Below are 20,234 nucleotides of genomic sequence, written 5' to 3'. Positions count from 1 at the left end.
ACAGAAAGCCAATAGGATTATTCCATTGGGTTTTGGATTATTGCAGAAAATAAGCTCTCTGGCAAACAAACGTTTATGATATTTACACGTTTCGTTCGGCAAGATAATCTCCACAAATGAAAAGCACTATGATATTTTAAACTTGAATACAATCGCCAGAAGCAAAAAGCTAACGTTAGGCTGTAAGCGAACTATACCAAGGTCGCATGAGAGCAGTAACGATGCTGTAAAGGAGGACGAGTTGGCGTGATGACGTTTAATAGTCTCATTTAGCCACTTGTTAGCAATCGCCTTTTTTAAGACACATAAAAGCTTCAAAATTCACGAGTGGGATATTTACTGACGTATTTTATTTTGTAGAACCAAACGTTAAAATCTCTTCAGTTTGTGTTAACCACAGACCTCATTTCAGGCATCTAATTAAAAACCTGTTCAAATAACCCACTGATTCCCTGACAAGGGAACAGGAGGTAAAACTCATTTCAGGGTTTTAGGACTCATTCCTATAGCACTCTATTGCAGAAATGGAATTAAAAGAACCTGTCACATCAACCATACAAACCTGTCAAGGTTTGAAACCGGCTTGTGATGTGTGGACTTCAACTTAGTGCTCTTACATAAATTCCACTACCTTTACCAAACAATCACAGACAACTACAAATGTAACACCCCCCCCGCCCTCACTGTAAACAGCCTTTGAAGTGTTTTCTGAAAAGGATTTCCATGGGCAGCTACTGTTGCCTTGGCCCTGACAAACTGCTATCACCACTGCAGGCAGCTCTGACTGTTTACCGAGCATCTGACATGACTAACAACTGCAAACTAGAACACAGCCTCCTCAGCCTCCTCTTTGATCCGCCTGCATCTCGGGGACATTGAACCTGAACTGATGAGAGCAAAGTAAACCCGATGACAAGTATACAATGCTGCAGAATTCTGTGGACAAAAAAAAAAAAAGTTCATTTCCATCTGCATAAACAGAGAAAGAAAGAGAAGCTTGACAGGAGGTGGAAACAAGAGATGTGTGAGGTTGTAATCCTGTGAAACAAGGCAGGGCTTGGGAAAATAGGAAATGAAATATTCACTAAATCATATTGACATTGACTAGACTCCTGTGTCAGACCGGGCGATGGTTCTAAGAAGGAAATCGTCCAGGGGGACACTTTGTACCTTGCGGCCCAGCTCTGGATTGTCTGGGCTGCTGGGGATTGGGGGATGAAGGGAGGAATGGCAGGGGGGGGCAGAGATGGAGGGCTTTGACCCTTTCTTCCAACCCACCCACATCTCATTTGGCTTGAGGTGATCTAGAGAACAGGCGCGCCACAGAGGAGCAGCAATCACTCTGGGCCAAAACATCCTTCACACAGAGAATAATTAATCAGCCTCAAGCTACGAGACAGAGCAAGACACAGACGCAGAGAGGCTGTACATGGAAAAACATGCACCGATTCACTAATACACACGCATTTTACAATCATCTACTCAGTAACCATGTTAAGGATGTATAATTAAATTTTAAAAAACTGAAAATCTCTTAATTATCTCGGGATGGATGTGTCCAATTCCTTCTTTTTTTGGATACACCAGGCAGGTTTTTTTCATGGGGGCCATTAGGGAAGTGTGAGACCGGGGTTGGAAATTAGCACCAGCCACCAGCCAAACGCTGGTAAAATATGCCGCTACATTTGCTTCACTCACCAGCCAAAAAAGAAATCTATCGAGTGGCTGGTAGATTCTAGAACCCATCAGCCACAGTGGCAGCTGGACAAAAACGTTAATGTCCAACCCCATGTGAGACCCTAAGCAGTTGCCAAGCTGACCTGAACATCTTCTACCATTTTGAGGCACACACATGAGGTCACAAATCTCCATGTAGTTGGGTAGAAATGCAAAAATAAACTAGGGATGTGAAAAGAAATTCACTTATGTATTGCAATTTTTAATTTATTTTTATTTTTAAATAGATTATTTAATGCCAGAATCAATATATTTGCTTCATTTGAGTCTATGTGGAGGTAGAAGGAAGTTACCGCTTTTATTGTTGTACTCTGAGTAACGTGACGTCATATCCGTTCCGTATCCGTCAACCAAAACAAACCGCAGCCGGCCTCAGCGGGCCAAAATGAGAAAGTAGAAGACAGTGGAGGGTCGGCGTGGATATGACCTGCACCCTCACATTTTAAATCCAAAGTGGTAATCACCACACATAGAGTAAAGTATGGAAACACAGCAGAGTTAGACAAAATGGCTAAAGCTGCATGCTAACTCTGTCATAGACAGGGAACGTTGCCGTACTGCGGTAACGTGCGGTGAAGCCTCTAGAGCAGCCATATACTGACATTTATGTTAAATGAATTGAAACGGCCCCGATGGAGCTGACCATGAATGTATAAAGAGAACGGAGCTGATGGGAGAGATAGAGACGGACTTAGCGAAGTTAGCTGAAGTAAACATGTGTGACTACGTCCATTTTTCAAAATAAGGTGTTATCAAAGACAACTGTACAAAATAAATATATGGAAATAAGATAGATTGGGTTATATACACCAGAAGTATAAAATATTATATGTCCCTTTATGAAGTAAAAAAGTAAATACCACTAATTTGTGAGGGAAATGTCTTTATTCTTTGATTTTTGGGTTGCTGGTAAAATAAGCTGTTAGATTTGCTTCACTCACAAGCCAAAAATACAAGGGAAATCTATTGAGTGGCTGGTAGATTTTAGAATCCATCAGCCACAGTGGCAGGTGGACACAATTTTTTAATTTCCAACCCTGTGTGAGACCCGAAGCGGTTGCCAAGCTAACCTGAACATCTTGTACTATTTCGAGGCACAAGCACGAGGTCACATATCTCCATGTAGCAGGGTAGAAATGCTGTCTTTCATAAGAAACATCTACCAATTAAACATCAGAATTTGTAGGAAATCATCCAGACATGTTTATGTTGTTTACCACTGCCATTATTACTCCTGTACATGTATAGGTTTAACTTGCAGTCGTGTACAGTACTTGAATCACATAATAACAATGAACTGACAAGACCCACAAGCTTTTCAAAGCGCCAGGCTTCAATATCGGATTATGAGGTAAAAATAACACCTGTGCAACATCAGTCAAGCTTTACCCCGCACTGCATGACTAATCTGCTGAAGATGATGAAAAGTTTCTGAGGATGAACCTTGCTGAATGTCTGAGTCTTGAACTTACAAGTGTCTACACCTCCATGCTTTGAGCCTATTTCTTCATATTTTATCAAATCTTGGCAAACATGATGAAAAGTCCCGCTGCTTTGGTTACTCACAGCTCCTGTTGGCACTGTAGAGACAATAATCACCTGGCATACTTACTGAACAAGATATCTGAAGATAAAAGGAATTTTTTTTTATATATATATTTCTTAAAGAGTGTGATGCCTGTTGATATCTGAATATGAAAAAATAATGAACAGAAATTTGCATCTAGTTCCAAACTGTACAATAATTCAACTGTGCAATACTGCATTTATACTGCACATTTCAAGAAATACTCTTATTAAATTATTATTTATACTATTCTTGCATTTATATTAGGGCTGTCAAAGTTAACGTGATAATAACGTGTTATCACAAATTGGTTTTAATGCCACTATTGATGCAACTTGTGATTTTTAGGTTGTATTGGGCTCAGTTTTAAAGCTAGAGTGAAGATAATGGTATTCTATGAAACTAGAAAAAACCTAAGGAATCCATTGGTACCAATGTTACACTACATTTTGGTGAGGAAAAACTGGAAGGGACATTTTCAAAGGGGTCCCTTGATAATCACATGCAGTTTGGGGCAAGTCATAGTCAAATCAGCACACTGACACACTGACAGCTGTTGTTGCCTGTTGGGCTGCAGTTTGCCATGTTATAATGTGAGCATATTTTGTTATGCTAAATACAGTACCTATGAGGGTTTCTGGACAATATTTGTCATTGTTTTGTGTTGTTAATTGATTTCCATTAATCAATATATACATACATTTGTATAAAACAGCATATTTCCCCACTCCCATGCTGATAAGAGTATTAAATATTTGATCAATCTCCCTTTAAGGTACATTTTGAACAGATAAAACAAATATGTGATTAACTATTGACAACCCTGCGATTATTCGTGATTAATTGTTTTAATTTTGTCGGAGGGAATCCCGCTGGCCGCTATTATGATCTCTCCTCCCTTCCTTTCCCCTGGAGCTCTGGCTGGTTAAACGCATTACTTCTGGTGCCCCAACATGGGAAAGTTGCCACACACGCCATAACTCCGATATACTGTGAAATACAGCGAGCTTTCACTGGCAGGCTGAATCAGCATTGTGTGAACTTGTTTGGCAAGGGCTTGAATGTATTTATAAATAAAAGTCCATCGTTAAAATTGATTTAGAATTCATATCTTTTTTTTTTCCATGCAGCCAGGAGGACCAGCTGGACCGACACCTGCTGCAGCAGCGGAGCTTTGAATAGTGTAGGCTGCATGGACCTGGATATAAAGTCATAATTTCCTGAAACAAAAACAAATATATTTCTTCTCAAGAAACAACTACATACAGTAGCAATCCGGTGCCGGGTCATAATTACATCCTTCTGGGTATAACATGACGGGTCGCCCCACGCTGCACAGCTGTGCTGGGTCATTTCTTTGGTGTCAGTCCTGACATCCTCCAGATGTATTTTTAACTCCAAACAGAGCTACACCCACACTTGAATCTGGTGATGAAGCCACACTTGTACAGAACAGTCGGGGGGATTGTTATTCATACATTATTGATTTGATGTTGTAGTGGTTTCTATTGCTTTAGTTGCTATTTGCAACGTATTTTTTTCAGTTTGGTTGTCTGAGAAAACACAAAGAGTAAAAGAAGGTGCATGTAGATATGATTTTATCAGACGAGGATAAACTGGAGGAAGTGTGGCTGCAGCTGAGGCATCAAGTCAAAATGAGCATCAACACACTGCCTTCATTAATATGCAAATTAATATGGTGAGATGCTTCAAAATCCAGTCAGACACCCCACATCTATTCAGGGTGTCTCTGGCGTTCTTATCTTCATCATGCTCCTCAGTTTCAGAAGAATGTGTCGACATGCAGACAGCATGATGACAGCATTAATGTCATGTGACTTACAATAATTGCAGGTTGTTGGAGGAGAATTAAGGTCTTATTCCATAGTTTGACAATCATTCCTATCAGTTATGATAGCATTGTAATAGTTAATTTTGGGCCACATTTTCCCAATTATTTCACAAAACTTGAAGAAGCCATAATACCAGAGCCAGTACAGCAAAGTTGACTCTTTTCTGTTTGCTGGTGCAATGGAATGCAATAACCTGATTTATTTAACTTAATCTTCAAAGCAAAGGTTAAATGCTACTAGTTTTCAATATTTTCGATCTTTCGAGCATGGTTGGCTGTAAAAACACCAGTAATAATGATGAAAAAGTCCAAGACTTTATCCTTCTATCCCTGACAGTTTGATATGCTATTTCGGTAACACTTTCTATGACGCCCATGTCTATAATGCATTATAAACATAGCCCACCCCCCAAACACTATACAAGGTATTAGCATAGGTAAAGCTCCTCAAACACTAAATCAGGACAGGTGTTAGTTAAGGTAACGCCCCTCAAACACTATATAAGGGCATGCATTAGCATAGGAAACACACAAAACACTATATAAGATATTAGCATAGGTAACAACCCCTAAACAATATATAAGGTATTAGCATAGGTAACACCCTAAACACTAGTAGGCATTAGCATAGGAAAGACCCATAAATACTATAGAAGGGCAGGTATTAGCATAGGAAACACTCCCTAAACACTATATAAGGTATTAGCATAGGTAACACCCTAGACACTATTAGCATAGGATACACCCACTAAATACTATATAAGGGCAGGTATTAGAATAGGAATCACTCCCGAAACACTATATAAAGTATTATCATAGGTAACACCCCCTAAACACTATTTAAGGGCAGGTATTATCATCAGTAATGGTTTTCTTAAACACTATATAAGGGCAGGTATTAGCGTGAGTAACTCCCCTAAATACTATATATGACAGGAGTTAGCATAGGTAACGCCCTTCAAACAATATATAAGGGCAGGTATTAGAAAGGGTAATGCCCCCTAAACACTTTATAAAGACAGGTGTTGTGCTGTGTGCAAATACTTGGGTACATACCCAAGAATTGGAGAGATGCCACCAAAAAATGCTGAAGGAAGAAGAACTTAACTCAACTTAAATAAACTTAAACTTGTCCAGAGCACAGTACTGGCGTTACAGGAAAATCAAAAAGCCTCAAAGAGCAGTATGTAAGATATTCACATGCAATATCATCCAAGGGTTTTTATTTTAGCGATCAATGGACCAATAGTATTCCTTTTAATAATCCAATCAATCCAAATTTGATTATATGATACTCATGCGTTGCTCCTCAAACTTGAAATTTTTGTTGGACAATTGGTGGACTGTGAAAACAAACAATATGTTTTTTTCCTATCTTGGTAAGAGTGCTCTCGGCCACTCGTGAAATGCTTCTTACCTAAGAGAAGAGCAAAAAAGCATTGGTGAAACCCAGAAATGAATGGGTACCAACAAAATAAAAACTGCGGAAATTTGTTTGTATATTGCTTCATGCCTGAGGCCCATATTGTATTATAATTCTAATAGATGTAATACATTATAATCATATTATAATGCATCATAATTATGTATACAGTATAGTTATATAATGCATTATATGCATGCATTATTGCAAAAAAAATGTTTGTTCTATCCTCTGAAATGAAAATGCACATAAGCCATCCACAAACTGAAAAAGCAGCACTGTCTAAAGCCATTATTCTCATCTAAATCACACATTATGCTGTTTTCCACTTCAAAACTAACCTTGCCAGTGAGCATACTAAAGGTAAAACGTACCTTCTGTGTTCCTGTGCTATTATTAGAAAACAACAAAGGAGGAACATTTGTGAATTCTTGTTGTTTTTTTGTACACTATCATGCATTTTAATAGCTGAGTAAAGAAAAAACATACAAAAAAAAGAGTCCAATAATACAGCTGAATATACAAAAAAAAAAAAACTACCTTTTAATGCGGGCACTAGTTGTATTGTTTCACTTATCCGTCGCTGCGGCTAAAAGCCTCTACACCCACTTCCTGTCATAGTTTGCTTGACAAGGTCACCGTGTCTTTACAAGTCATTTCGGATTAATTTACAGCTGAATTCGTACATGGTTATTCAGCAGAAGGAGGGAAAAAGGGAATTCTGGTGGGAAAAGGTTTTGATAGACGTGTGACTTTTTCCACGATGTCTGAGGGTTTTTTGTGTTTTCCTCCACATTCTGAGGGCCTGTAAACTGACTTTCCTGTAGGCGTAATGAGTGAGAGTATATGTCTGAGCTGGTGTAGAAACCCCTGTCAGGCTATCTCGGTGCATGCTGGGATAGAATAGACCCGCACCGAACACTCTTCATTTTGTCCTACTTAACCTAACACAACACTCTACATTTTGCCAAAATGTTTTTGGCTCGGTGAGATGGTGATGTGGAATATCAATTCCGGGCCAGCGAGGCAGTCAGGTTCAGCGAGGCAGGGAGGTGAATCACCACGGCACCTCCACAGGGAGCTCAAACTGGCTTAGTGCCAGTCCCATCTATTCCTGCTGATCCCTGGACCGGCTGGCTGGCTGGCTAGCTGACTGTCTCTTTGACTCGCTTCCTTACTTGCCCGGTGGCTCTGTTATAAAAGCCTCCGTCTGATTGGCTTGTTGACTGATACACTCTCTCTCTCTCTCTCTCTATATATATATATATATATATCTGACTGTCTGAAGCCCTGACTGGATTTTTGGCTGACTGGCTGGTTAAATATAACTTGATGTCATTACCTTGCAGCTTGACTGTTCAACTGTGGGTGAGGGTAAATGTGATAACACAGTCTGGTGGGTAATGCAAAAAGCTCCAAAATGGCCATCCGCTACGTTATGAAAGGATCACAGCGGCAGTTCTGTGTGTTTTAGCTGACATTACTGCAGCCATTTTCCAAACCATCTAACCATAACTGATATGAGGAACAAGCAGCTGATTAGAGCTTAATGTGGAGCTCCACCAAGGGCCAGTTTCACTATCCGTCACTCTGTTTCAGCATCACCGTCTCCTTCCTAAAACCAAAACACGGATTCTATGAATGATTGAGCTTTTGTCAACATCCGGTTTGTACCTGTTGCTATATATACTTAGTTACATTACTATGGTCAAATAAGTGCATTTACTCAGATCTGACCACATGCTCCAAACAAAAACAAGCAACTAAAACACAGCTCATGACTTATTTTTATGATCCTGCTTTTAATTATTTGTTTTACCTTTTCTAACATCATTGTCTTTATGTATTTTAATGTTTTATAAATCTTATTTATTGGTACATTTTGCTCCTGATGACCTCTGTTTTTAACACCTGTGTTATTGTTTCTATTCATGTATCTTATTTTTATTGTAAGGCAGTTTGAGCTGCATTTTATGTATGAAAGGTGCTGTATAAATAAAGTTTTTTATAGTATTATTGCAAATAGGGGTCAGCATTTACAGTCAGCAGTTATTAAAAAGCCAACTACTAACTAACAGCAGGGCAAGAATACACAACATTCAACCAAACTGCTAAAACTCTGAGAGACAGTCAAACTAACACAGCTGTTTTATAATCTTCACATGTGGCATCAGCCTGTAGTTTACCATTTTCACCATTTTGTGCCACTAACCGGGGCTGTACGGTCCGTGTACATTTGATTATTGGATTAAATCCAAAGTGGCAGAAATGAGAAAACAACTCATAGTCACATTCCGTCCTTCAGTTAATGGTTATCTGTAGCAACTCGCATTCAGCCAGCACCAACCCCTGCACTGGGGGTCACCACAGCGGCTGGTGGAGCGCTGGGTCTGACCTGTGTAACGGCTGCAACAGGAAGTTCGCTGATCCGGCGAGGTGTTGGGGGTTTGTGCTGGCTGAATGCGGCAAGTTGCTAACTTTTAACTGAAGGTCTGTCTCCCGGAGCCACTGCCCGCCAGCCCTCCTCGCAAAGTAGTCTCCTGGCGGCGCAAAGGACGAAACGAAAATACGAGTCGTTTTCTTGTTTCTGCCACTTTGGATTTAATCCAATAAACAAACCATCGAAGCGTACACGGATCATGGATGTATCATTGACGAGCCCCTCGGGGCATCTCTACTTCTTGGTCCTCTCATGTTGGACTGAGGGCAGACTGGACATTACAGTGACTCACTATCGCCTCTCGAGGTACAAGTGGTAATACGAGACCGGGGCTAAAAGGTTAGCATGCTCATTTCACTAGACATCTCTGCAACATAATACACAGACATAACGTCAGCACTGTGACCTCTTCACACTCTGTTGATAACAAATTTGTCATCCATCAGAAACAGCTCTGCATTTACACGGATAAATATGCATTTACATCTCACGCCTGTCCTTCCCCCCTATATGCAAAGATAACACAAACAAAGTATGTTGTAAAACAGAACAATCTGTGTAAGGTAAATGACTCCGCTGCAGTGGCTGCTTTTTAATACAAGTTATTTCAGGTCCTCATGGTAAATCGTCCAACAAGGGAGGCCACATCCTAGTGAAGGACCTCTCAATTCCTTTACGAATGGCACTAATTCACTCATGACGGAGAACCGTGAAGGCTTATAGGTGTGTCTGTTGGACACAAACTGCCACCGTTGCAGACATTGTGAGGCTTCAGCGGATCTCAAAATCCGACTTTTTCCCCCACATCGTTTCCCCCCAAAAGACAAATGTGTGAGTTGAAGGAAGGACCCACATGTACTTGAAATGACACATTGACGTTGCGTGCGACTGCTTGAGCGATATGAATGCAGCCATGAGCAGCAGTCCGGCGGTTCCTAACCACCTACTGGAGGGATGACTCATTGGTGTTCTTTCCTTAGACATATGCAGTCGAGGCAGCATGAAGAAAAAAATATGGTGCTTCTTAAAAACAAGGTCAGTGATTTCTTTTTTTTTTGTTTGGATGAATGCTTATGCAGTAAGCTGAGTCCATATTAGTTTTTCTTTCATGCAGGAACCAGGCTGGCCTCAGGGTTGGGGGGGGGACAAGTCTGGCTTAGGGGACATTTTTCCCTCCTTTTTTTTCCTTCCCCGCATTCAGCTCTGGTCACCTCTGAGCTTTGAAAGAACAACACTGCCAGGACCGATGGAGGCCTGAGCTGTGATCTAACAACATGTGGCACACTGGTGGGGAGTAGCTGTGAACAAACCACTCCGCTGCTGCTGCTCCTCCTGATGCTGCTGCAGCCGCTCCACCAGCCACAGCCACAGTCCCTCCATCTGGAAAGTGCCTCATTGTTTACAGATGCAGCAATGCGGAAAAGGAAAAATATCTGCACTCTCCCAGGTTTAATTTCATCTCAGCCCCATTTACCTATTGTTGCTCATCTGCCTCAAAACCTGAGCGCGGGCAGCAATAGAACTCCGTCGCCCTCGGTAACACCTCAGAGAAGGTGGCTGAGGCTGCCTGAGCAGCCACGGAGAGGCATTTATCAGTGTCAGACACGCCGCGCACAGGACTCACCGCAACACAGTTGTCAGCATAATTTGGCTGCCTTCATAATCTCTGACTCTGCAGCCCCGGGGATTATTCAACTTTTTTACCTCTATTCAGTTGCAAGTAATATCTTTCTATGTTTCGCTTCAGGGTGCGGAGGGCTATCTGAGCCCAGAGCGGGGCCCACTTTGTGTCTGAACCGGTAGGTAGGAAATGATTAGCATATACAGATGAGGAGGAGCGGTGACGTAGTTTGATAGTCAGAAATTAAATAATGCAACGAGTTTATGAGAGAAAATTCACACTGAGCCACCTAATGGGGAAGAGTAGGCTGCTAGATAGGGACCTGATACTGTTAAAAGTTGAATACCATGAACATACAAGACTGGTTTTCCTCTCTCAACTGGAGGATGCTGATGCTGACCATGCAAGACGTCCTTACAGCTATTAATTCAACTCCATGCATATACAAAAACACAACATCACATACATGTAAATTATGTATTATAAGTGATGGGTAAATGATGGCTCATTGCTACAACACATCTCAGTTCAGTTATTTTGTCTCAGGTTAGTCCAAACTATTTTGGTTGAGATTAAGGTTTTTACTGATGGTTTGAGAACGTCCTCCTCAGAAAAAAATACTCACTCCCTACTCGTCAAATACTGCCACTTGGTCAGTGCATCTGATATCGACACACCGAGGCTTTCAACTAACTCCAATGTAAACCCATCCACATCATTATTAGATGCTCAGAGCAACTGACATAGTATTATATAGCAAGAAAGTCTGTGTAGGGTGGATGTGGAGTCAGGCTGGGTGATATGGAGAGAATCCAATATCACACTATTTTTCACCAGATACCTCAATATCGATATTGCAACGATATTGTAGGGTTGACTATTGGTGCTTTCTTAAAATATTTACACGAGTAATGTGGATATAATGACTAAGTTGGTCAAATCAAATAATAGAATAGCTAGAACAGTTTGGTAAGTTCAGAAAATGACATCCCTTTACTTTAATGCAGCCTGGAAATGGCGTATTATTATTATTTCTGAATAACAGTTGGCTGTTCACCATCAATTAGTGTTCTAATCATTTACTCTAGCAACAACTTGTACCAAAACAAACTCCATTTTTGGTTGCTGCTGTTTTAATTAAAAAAATAGACATATTTAAGATTGCTTTCATATTATCTTATCCTTAGATAGTATAGCTAATCAGCAGTCTCATTTCATTCGCACACATTTCTTTTCTTACAGACGTGTTAATTACTTCAGCTTACAAAAATAATTTGACGTTAAATTGTTGATGAGCGATAGCTTTGCCGGATAAATATTACAGTGTTTTACAAACTGGTTGCTGCGTATTATTATTATCCCTGATTTGAAAAGGAAGGGATTCTTTGAATCGGTGAAATGTGTTCATGCTTGTCAAAGAAATCCACCGGGAACACGGCTGACCTCCACAATAATGAAAGGGTTAAACTATCCTCCACTAGCTCGTTGTGCACGTTTTCCATTTCTTGCAAAGGCTGATGATGTTTGCACTCGCCGAGACGACTCAATAGGTATTCCACCGCACACATCTTTGAAAGGTTTTCAACCTCACTGGGCTCGATGAAAGACAAAGGTAACATTGGCATTCTTTGCAATTCCGCTGAATGTAATTACAGACTTGGTATTACATTCCCATGATGGAGATGTACTGTGGTTAATCTCATGAATTCCATTTGTTCAAGTTCAATGAAAACAATGATAACTTAAAGTCAGCAGCTTTTTTACGAGATTTCAATTGTTCTAAATTGACAAATTGTGTTGCTTTCAAACCCTTATTTTCAGTATACCATGTTCAAATTCTACCCACATCAAAGCAAAGGAGGATGATAATTAAGGTACAGTGAAACTCAAACCACATAAATGCGGGGAAATAACACAGAAATATGCTACTGATGTGGGCCAGCCGGCTCAGGTGGGGAGTCCCAGAGCTGAGGAGCCTGCAGCAAGAATCCCCTCAGTAATAAGGTGAGTATTAAGAAGCACCGTAGGAGGCCTGCCTGAGGGATGTCACACGCTGCTCACGGGGGGGATGAATGGTTCTGAAATATAGCTGGGAGCCTGGCCATGTAGTGCCTTAACATTAACAGTAAAGTCTGAAAATCAATTTCAAAACTTTGCGGCCTGCAAAGAGGCGCATGAAAGGGTGGAATGTGTTCTCATCTTCTAGAATTAGTTAAGAGCCGAAATAACTGCAACACTCCAAACAAGACCTCTTCAATATCTCTGGTGACTGTAAAAAGACTTTCTTCTATAATCCTCATCTGAGGGAAACAAGACTGCATCACTCTCACTTGGTTATCAATGGCTATTATTATCATTATTATGGAGGATATTCCTCTAAACAGAGTGTACATGTAAGTTAGTGAGAGGAACAAGCAGAGCTTAATAACAGGGTCTCCGATTTTGATTCATTGTTGGTGACACAGTGACGAGGCCTGCATGCATGCTTCTCAGACTGGGCTCCGCAAACATGCATGGCCATTATAACCTCTGCAATTACGTAATTGCAGCTATGAGACGGGACTCGAGACCTCGATTGTTTCCATGGAGATGAACTGGGACTCAGAGAAAAAAAGTTGCGATTACGAATCCGTCTACTGCTTCAGCACCACCGCAGAGAGGGCCATGGATTTAGCAATGCAACAGCATAGTGAGAGAACTGCGATCGACTTCAGCGGCCACGTTACAACCGGAAACCCGCTTGAGGCTACTAATATTTCAGAGCAATGGTCGGGGGCCACAGATTACAGACCGCAGGCAGATAAAGGATCAATGAGTCAGGCAGACTAGACTAACACATCAGGCTGTTGTCATGCACTGTTCAAATCTATACCTATGAAAAATAATGCACTATGTATTGCATATATCCCATGTAATCAATTCATATAAAATATAATTAAATAAGAACTAGGACAGGCGACATAGTATATAGAGTGATAAAGTCCCTACGCAGACTTTATCGCTCTTTATACTACTGTATGTGGCCTGGAGGTCGGAGTGGATGGGTGGGTCTCAAACTAGCACGACATTACATTGACATTCTGCGTGTCATGAGGACGCATTTTAGGCTTTTCGTTAGGTTCAACAGCAGTTAGGTTCAGGAAACAAAACCACTTAGTTAGGGTTAGGAAAAACGGGATGGTTGGGCTTAAAAATAAGTATATAAACTAAGTAAAATACGTACGTAAACAAAGTAACATAAGTACAGAAAACACGTACAAACATCACTAAAACACACGTGACAAACGTGACGTAACTTAACTAAAATCATGTGAAATCAGAAGTCAACGTTGACGTTTTGTCAAGTAACTTCCGGCAAATATGGAATATGATTAAAAAAAGTTATTTTTATAAAACGGTTGCCATATCGTGAAAGAAGTAAATGAAACAGGTAACCTAAAAAAAATCATGTTCCTCTGTGTCCTCTGGGGCTCCTAACGGCATCTGCAAGATTTAACAGACCGTAGGAAAACAAGCAGTAAGAGCTGACCTGAGGTCTGCTGTTCAGCTGCTGTCTATGAGAGCCGGCTGTCAATCACTCACGAACTCCGACCAATCGGTCAAACTAGGCAGCGCTGATCAAATATGAATCAATATTATGTTACGTTAATGCCTATTTCTCTCCTCAAATGTTTTCAGAATCATCTTGTAGTGCACGGTTTAGCTGTCAAATTAAAAAGTTTGTGACACCGCCGCCATTGTGAAATCTGGTCTCATGATCGGAGCACAGCCAATAGGAACGCTCTCTCAATGAAATGATAGATTTTTTAAAGCCTGAAAACAGAGCCATGATGAGGTGCAGAAGTCTAGTTATCTCTCAGAACACTTGAATTACAATATGCTGAAAGGTTTTTTGCCCAATGATGATGATGCCAAAAATATTCTGCCTACTGCCACTTTAAGTTACGCCACTTCTGTAGTTATTTTAACCCAAACCATGATCTTTCCCTAAACCTAACCAAGTAGTTTTGTTGCCCAAACACTGTGATGTGTTGCTCGTGTTGTTGGACATTTGTAGGAAAAAGCACAAAAAATAACAAACTTTTCTTAAGCTACTATATGAGCCATTTAGGATATATTTAATATACTCGACTAAACAATCCCTCTCCCCCTGCACTCTCTCTGCTACTAAGGGATGGAGAGAGGGGATGCAGGTTAACAAGCGGCATGCATTTTGGTAATTTTGCTAATTAGTGGGATGGCATCCTCCCTCCCCCTCATATCGCCTACTGATTATATTCATATTTATCCTGAGGATCCTCACATCATAGATGGACTAGCTTTGGATTAGCTTTGCAGAATATAACAAATCAATATTATTTAGCCTATGAATATTCTGTATGTATAATGTCTTCAAAAAACTTGGCACATACTATTTTTATTATTATTTACATTGTCAAGTGGATGGAATCAAACAGACAGTCGGCCCGAGGCCCCTTGCAGACTGCAGCTGAACTCAAAGTTTAATCCGATTCACCTTTGACCTTTGATGTTTGTCATGACCTGTTTTAATGTGCAACCAGTCAGATGACGGCTTAATGTGAAGTTGCCTGGAAGCCATGTGTGACAGAGGAAAAGCAGACAGCATTCTATGTTGCCGGAACCCTATACGCAGTCAGACGGGGCTACCGGCTTTGTGGAAAAAAAATGCAAGTTGTGACCAAAAATTTCTGCTAGACTTTGCCCCTCAGGGAGGCTGATAGGGATTTAAATCAATGCAAAATACTCATCAAGTACTTGGCCAGCTAATCTGAATTCTGGCTCTCAAATCACACATCCCTGCTGCTACTCTTGTTCTGCAACACCTGCACTATGTCTTAAAGGGTCAGTGAGACCGGATACTCTCGAAAAAAGTCTGTTTAGCTGTTCAGAGCTCACTTCATCCACAGGGTCAATCATAAGTGAATGACGCAGGTCTCTATCAGTCTGCCTTGAAAACACTTGTGAGGGAGGTCTGTTTTCGGAAATGGGCCATTTTGTACTTGACTGCTGTATAAACACATGCTGAAGTGTTGTTCTGTGTCTCAAACAAAAATAACCTTTTTTTTAGGTAGGTGACTCACAAATGCATCACGTCAGAAAGGTTGCAGACCAGACTATATATGCTGCTGTTAGTAAAAGCTCTGACTACACGAGTCTTTTTCTGTGTTCCACTGTGACCTGATTACGCAACCCTCTCCCCCGGGGCCTTACCTGAGCCGGGGTTGTGTTTAGCTGTGTTGGAGGATGTGTGAGAGGTGGAGGTGGAGTCCACCCTCTGGTCTGAACTCATGCTGTCCTGAGGTGAGGTGGACTTTCTCGGCTTCTTGTCCGTCAGGTGGAGCGGGGAGCTTTTCTTGGGAGGCAGCAGTGGCCGTCGTGGCCTGGCCGTAGCGTTGACCCTCAGCCAGGCTTGGGCTTTGTACTCCACAATCTCTCCGTAGTTGGCTCGTGTCACCCGGCACTCGTAGAGTCCTTCGTCGCTCTTGCCGACTCTGGAGATCTGCAGCTTGTGTGAGATGTCGTTGCCCTGGACCTTCACTGTCTGTTAGAGTGATTAAAAGAGACCGCAGAGTCATAACAGTGATGGAACACCACGAGGTCTCATGACACATCACGCCACGTTGTTCTACGACATGTTACATGACTGTTACACTGTGACATTTGGATGCAGAAACATTCAGAAGAAGTGGACTCATGCATATAAGCATATACAGAATGATAATTATAGGTTGAAATATATTGCTAGGTGCACAGGCTTCAAATAGTGGTGTGTGCCAAGAGCATATGCAGATTTTCTTTCACACAGTCTCACGGCAGTTTTCCTGAAATAGTCACGAGATTTAATTTATTTGACTTGTGTACATAGACACAAATATCCCTTTTTTTGTGATTCTCAGCATGTCGTTCGTATTTTTTGTGCGTTTTCTTACGAATGTCCAGCAATTGTGTGGCACGTGTCAATTTCCACTCCAGTCTTTTCAAAATAAAACTACATATTTAGGTTTAGGAATAGGGTTTTCAAAATGTCCATTGCCAGAGGACCCAAAGTAATATTAAGGATATTATATTATTAAGTAATATTGAGTATAACACTCACTAATACCACTGCTGCATGAAACGCTACACGATACCAACCAAGAAGGATTGTTAGGTTAAATATCCGACCGCGAGGTCCGACAGCGGTTGCACCGGGAAGCTCCGATGACTTCATTCTGCATAGTAAGTAGCCACATGCTTCCAACAGAGGTGAAACTCTGACATTTGTCTTCGACAGTAAAATTGCTTGTCATGTCATTTATTGACCCTGTGATTTTAATTTTAATTTTTTTCCCCCCGGATCAACGTGGGCCCTTTTACGTGGTCGAGCCCGAGAGCTTGAGCCCTGGTAAACTCGTGTATTAAGACGGCGGTGCAGGGAGAGTGTGTATTTTCGGAACAACGGGACTTCGGGACAATAGGTGTTTGTTTTCGGAATAACAGGCTGTCGGTCCAGTGGTGCATTTTTTGGTCTATTGGGTTGTCAAAATAATGGGCAGTCCCCTCCACCTCGCCGCTATTTATACTTCCTGGTTCACAAAAATGTGAATTACATAAGAAATGAACTACCTGTTGACCATCTTTACAAAAATGTGAAATTCGTGTCAATATACACGAATCAATATATCAAATGTCACTATTTCATGAACTGCTGTGCAACGGGGCTGTTTCTTTCCATCTTGTGGTGAACTTTTGAGGGATTCGGATCACCTTTTTTATACCCGGTGGCCTTTGAGCCAACATCTTTTGTTTACTGTCTTGTGCATAAAATCTAGTGGTATCTTAAGATGAGCTATCTAAATAAAATTCTCTATCAGAGTACATATACGTAATTGAGTAAAAGTTCCGGAAAGTCGGCTGAGAAACTGGTTACAGATAAAATAGCTAAATGGTAATGTATGTTTTTGGCAGACATTAAGGTATTTAATCAAAGAGATGCAGCAGTCTTGTAAAGCCAGTGTTACCATTAAGCAGTCCTGCTCATTGATTTGCAATGCTGCCTGCAATGGCTTTATACAACCCAAAGTATTTAAAAGGATATTAAATCTTGGCCTTTTTAGTGGTAAGTTTATATTTGGCTAGTAAATTGGTACAGACCATGAAAACCTGGCTTCACATTTTCAGTTTGTCTCCATAACTTTACATATTAATAACTAAAGGAATGATGGAAGTTAAAGTTCATGAAGGAAATTCCTTAGGTATTATATTAAATGTGTAACAAAAACTCATAAGACCCTAATCGCTAAATTCTGATCTGTGCGTTTATTAATAAGAGGTAAGGAAGTGACCCATGGTGGTCTGTACAGCTCTGAGAGCAGTGCAAAATACTCATTTGCACATGTTCGGGTTGTTTATACACAACTATTGACTTTTTTGAAATTCACGTAAGGTATACGCATGGTTCGGCATAAAATAGGTAAGTTTGTTAAACAAATATACTGTTTTTTAAGCCAGAACCATGATGTTTTACTAAACCTAACCAAGGAGTTTTGTTGCCTAAACACAATTTTGTACAGTTTTTCCAACGTTTTATAACGTTAATTACGTTCCTATAACCGCGACCGCAATTGAAAATGCAGTTTTTGACAGGTTAACAAAGCACAGCACTATGACACTAGAGACTAGGGTTTACATCCCGAGTCCTGCATGTGGTTAGATAAAGACAACAAGGTAAAAAGGTAGTGGTTTTGGGTCGATACTGAAATAGTGAACATGTCCTGTTTTGTCCTTTTTTATGTTCCTAGACCTATTCCATTACTTTACAATGTTATCATAACTCATGACTAACACAATTTGTAATGAACCATAATTCACCTTTAAAGGCCTTGACACACCTTGATGATCCGAAAATGCGAAATACTCAAATGCAAATATTAGATGTCTTGGTCTTTTATTGTGAAAGGTAAGAACAGAGGGAGTGGATCTGGTAGGCGCTGCCATTGTCAAGGTTGAAAGGAGGAATACGGTTCGCCGGCTTGGTTCAGACTACGGAGTCTCCGCTGTTGTTTCATAAATATAGGCACAACTCAAACTGTTTAGCATGTGATTGGCTGAGGCCTTTATTCCTGGTGCGGAAGCTCAGAAAAATCGCCCCCGTTCCAAAAAAAACAACAATTAAGTTGCTTTTTCTGCAGCATAATATTTGCGTTCTGTGTGAAAGTATTCATGACAAAAAACAACTTTTTGAAAAAATGTATTAAAAATGTCCCTGGGGTGTAAAGGCCTTAAACGTCATCTATAGGTCAGCTTGCTGTTATAGGTCAGCTTGATGTTAGACCTGTCACTTTACATTGCATGAGCCTCTTTGACTCTCTGAGGACTCCAGTTAGGTCATGGGGAGGAAGTGTAGGGTGTGTTGCACTGGGGCTCAGAATGCACATACAGAGTGACAGGGAAAAAAAGGGGGCAGAACAGTTGGCGGGGCATGAGCGCAGGAAGGGAACCACTCTGACAGTAATAACACACTGCCACTGATTTCACTGATTAGCTCCTTTCTCCGGTTGAAGGTGTATTATTCGGGGCAAATCAGCTGCTGTTGTGTTTGCTCGGAATGAAACGCTGCCAACTTGCGTCACGGCGGCACACATTAGAGAGGGTCGCAACCGGCGACACAGGACGTGCGACTCAACTTACACTTATTTTCGTCCCCTCGTCATCGGGATCGGGCTCCGGTATCATCTCCATCTGGGGAACACAGAAAGAAAGGGAATCATTAGCAGGGTATAAGTAGCCTGCTGCTGCAGTGGAGCTCTCCAAGAGCCACGCTGAGGACACATTCAAATATGTATGTCATGCAAGTCTAGTGTCAGACTCCCTTAAACCCAGCTACGAGATTACTACGACAACATTAAAAAAAAAAGGGGGCACCATCTATCCGCTGACGGTTATGAATCTTTCATTCCAACATCAACACACAGTTTACAGACTGAGGGGTTGCATTGCTACTGCTCTGCCTTTTAAAAATAAATGCACAAAGATGTTGCCACTGTTTTTTTGATTTATTTTTAGATTCTTTTGAGTGGTTGTGTCGAGAAATTAGACTGCAAGTGAATCAAGGGGGTCCGGACCAAGGATGCTGTGTGAACAGCGTCTCTGAGACAAATGATGCCTCAAAAACCCTCCATCAGTCTCCGCAGTAAAAGTTATAATATCCATGAAAACTTATGAGGAATAATAAAATGTCAGACGGACTGGAATAGTTTTTTTTCAGTGAAAGAAAATCTAAAAAGTAGTGAACAGCAGCGTGGCTCTGGGGCTCAAGAAATGCCCCCGTTTGAGCCCCGGCGGCATAATTCTAGCACGGTGGCAAGCACTAAGCCCACAGCCTACATCATGGACTGGGCATTGATTTTAGAGGCTATAATTTATTTATCTCACATCGGATGCCAAATGGATGTGTGCCCGGAAAAAAAAGAGCTGAAGAGGAGCAAGAGCAGTGCAGCAGAAAAAGGCTCGAGAGGAGGAGGAGGAAGTTTCTCCAGAGGATGTGGAAGCTCCATGGCTGAGACGGGGGAAAAAAAAAAAGAAAAAAAGGCA

At 41.1% G+C, this 20,234-nt stretch overlaps 1 protein-coding gene across 1 annotated transcript in view; it reads right to left on the bottom strand.

The window, feature by feature from the left end:
• Positions 1-20,234, bottom strand: part of vstm2a (V-set and transmembrane domain containing 2A) — an 89,746-nt gene that overhangs the window by 4,807 nt on the left and 64,705 nt on the right. Inside the window, exons 3-4 of the mRNA XM_037756915.1 lie at positions 19,332-19,382; positions 15,873-16,203 (exon numbers count right to left, since the gene is read on the bottom strand). Coding sequence (XP_037612843.1) covers positions 15,873-16,203; positions 19,332-19,382 — 382 coding nt within the window. The remainder of the gene's footprint in view (positions 1-15,872; positions 16,204-19,331; positions 19,383-20,234) is intronic.

This window comes from Sebastes umbrosus, chromosome 21, assembly GCF_015220745.1.
Source record: "Sebastes umbrosus isolate fSebUmb1 chromosome 21, fSebUmb1.pri, whole genome shotgun sequence".
NCBI classification, from domain to species: Eukaryota; Metazoa; Chordata; class Actinopteri; order Perciformes; family Sebastidae; genus Sebastes; species Sebastes umbrosus.
Note: the sequence above shows the minus strand (reverse complement) of the source record. Positions and strands in the feature narration are given on the sequence as shown.